This window comes from Lycium barbarum, chromosome 10 (assembly GCF_019175385.1).
Source record: "Lycium barbarum isolate Lr01 chromosome 10, ASM1917538v2, whole genome shotgun sequence".
Classification (NCBI taxonomy): Eukaryota; Viridiplantae; Streptophyta; class Magnoliopsida; order Solanales; family Solanaceae; genus Lycium; species Lycium barbarum.
The window spans coordinates 69,030,632-69,032,836 of record NC_083346.1 but is presented as its reverse complement, the minus strand read 5'-3'; the positions used below and the strand labels follow the sequence as shown (position 1 = coordinate 69,032,836).

At 46.1% G+C, this 2,205-nt stretch overlaps 1 protein-coding gene across 1 annotated transcript; it reads right to left on the bottom strand.

The window, feature by feature from the left end:
- Positions 1-541: 541 nt before the first annotated feature.
- Positions 542-1,312, bottom strand: LOC132613026 (uncharacterized). The gene is made up of 2 exons (XM_060327086.1): positions 966-1,312; positions 542-791 (listed from the first exon to the last, which is right to left on the bottom strand). Exons 1-2 carry the CDS (start codon positions 1,310-1,312, stop codon positions 542-544), a joined length of 597 nt encoding a protein of 198 aa, XP_060183069.1.
- Between the last annotated feature and the right edge of the window lie 893 nt (positions 1,313-2,205).

The following is a 2,205-nucleotide window of genomic DNA, read 5'->3' as shown; positions in this document are numbered from 1 at the left end:
CTCCTAGTACTCTATTTTGGTCCTACTCAACTTGAATCCTTTAGACTCTAACATTTGTCTCCAATCCTCTAGCTTAGAGTTGACTCCGCTGCGAGTCTCATCTATCAATACTATTTCATCCGCGAACAACATACACCATGGCACCTCACCAAGGCAAATAGAAATGGGCTAAGGGCTGATCCCTGATGCAAACCCATCAGAACAGGGAAGTGCTCCGAGTCTCCTCCTATAGTACTCACTCTGGTCTTGGCTCCATGATACATGTCCTTGATCGCTCTAATGTATGCCACAGGTACACCTTTAGCCTCCATGCATCCCCACAGAACCTCTCTTGGCACTTTATCGTAAGCTTTCTCTAGGTCAATGAATACCATGTGCAAGTCCCTTTTCCGCTCCCTATACTGCTCCACCAATCTCCTAACAATATGAATGGCTTCAGCAGTAGAACACCCCGACATGAATCTGAACTGGTTCTCTGAAATAGACACGTCTCTCCTTACCCTCATCTCTACCACCCTTTCCCACACTTTCATAGTATGGCTTAGCAGCTTGATACCTTGTTACAGCTTTGAATGTCGCCCTTATTCTTGTACAAAGGGATCCTTGTACTCCACTTCCATTCTTCGGGCATCTTTTCCATCTTGAAAATAACATTAAACAACCCAGTCAGCCACTCCAAGCCTGCCCTTCCTGCACTCTTCCAAAATTCCACAGGAATCTCGTCAGGTCCGGTTGCTCTTCCCCTGCACATCCTACAGACAGCACCCTTAACCTCGTCGACCTTTATACTCCTACAATAACCACAATCGCGATGCCTCTCAGAGTACTCCAAATCTTCCAACACAAAGTCTCTGTCCCCTTCTTTGTTCAAGAGTTTATGGAATTACAACTGTCATCTCCGTCTAATGAGAGCTTCCTCCACCAACACTTTGCCATCTTCGTCCTTGATGCACTTCACTTGATACAGGTCGCGTGCCTTCCTCTCTCTGGCCTTGGCAAGCCTGAATAACTTCTTATCCCCACCTCTGTCCTCTAGTTCTGCATAAAGGCGTTCAAACGTCGCCGTTTTCGCTGCTGACACTTCCAAATTCGCCTCCTTTCTCGCCATCTTATACTTTTCCCTATTCGTCCGCTTATCTTCATTATCCTTGCTATCTACCAGCTTCGCATATGCCTGCTTCTTTGCTTTCACTTTACCTTGGACTTCCCCATTCCACCACCAATCCCCTCGGTGCCCACCACGACGACCTCTTGAGACTCCTAGAACCTCTCTAGCTGCTTCTCTAATGCAACTGGATGTCCTATCCCACATACTGCTCGCATCTCCCAGGCTCTCCTACGCCCCCAAAGCCATCAATTTCTTCTCTAATTATTGGGCACTAGACAAAGTTAAACTCCCCCACCCGATCCTTGGCCAGTCATCGGCGACCCTCTTCTTCTTCTTCTTCCTTTTGATCTCCAAATCCGTCACCAATAGCTTATGTTGGGTCGTAAGATTCTCACTCGGAATGACCTTGCAGTCTTTACAAAGGCCTTTATCATCCTTTCTAAGGAGCAAAAAGTCTATCTGTGTCGCAGCCACCGAGCTACGAAAGGTTACCAAGTGCTCCTCCTTCTTAGGGAAACTCGAGTTAGCTACCACCAAGCCAAAAGCCCTAGCGAAATCCAGGAGTGAGACACCTTTTCCGTTCCTGTCTCCGAAGCCAAAACCCTCCATGCACATCATCATAACCCCTCGAAACAGACCTAATGTGTCCATTGAAATCTCCTCCTACGAATAACTTCTCAGTAAGCGGTATACCTCCCACCACTTCTGTCACGACCCGACTAGGGGGCCGCGACAGGCACCCGGTGCTAGCCCACCCGAGCACCCATTGGTTTACACTTACACTTACATCTAGGTGAGCCACACACACACACACACACACACACACATATATATATATATATATATATATATATATATATATATATATATATATATATATATTTCTATTCATCCATCATGCTAGTCCCATTGGATAACAATGCTTTTATATCATCGCTGGCATCTATGCCACATCAACGTACATAAGCCGACAAGGCTAACAAAATGATATACAAAATATAGGCCGACAAGGCCAAACATATCTAATCGTATACACATGTCTACGAGCCTCTAAGGAGAGTGTGTCATATCATATAAGCGGGACAGGACCCCGCTAT

Excerpts from the sequence above, each read along its gene's own strand:
- LOC132613026 (XM_060327086.1), bottom strand. The coding sequence starts at position 1,312 with ATGTGGGATAGGACATCCAGTTGCATTAGAGAAGCAGCTAGAGAGGTT. Across the intron at positions 792-965 it reads GAGAGGAAGGCACGCGACCT|GAGTATAAAGGTCGACGAGG; the intron begins GTATCAAGTGAA and ends TGGTTATTGTAG.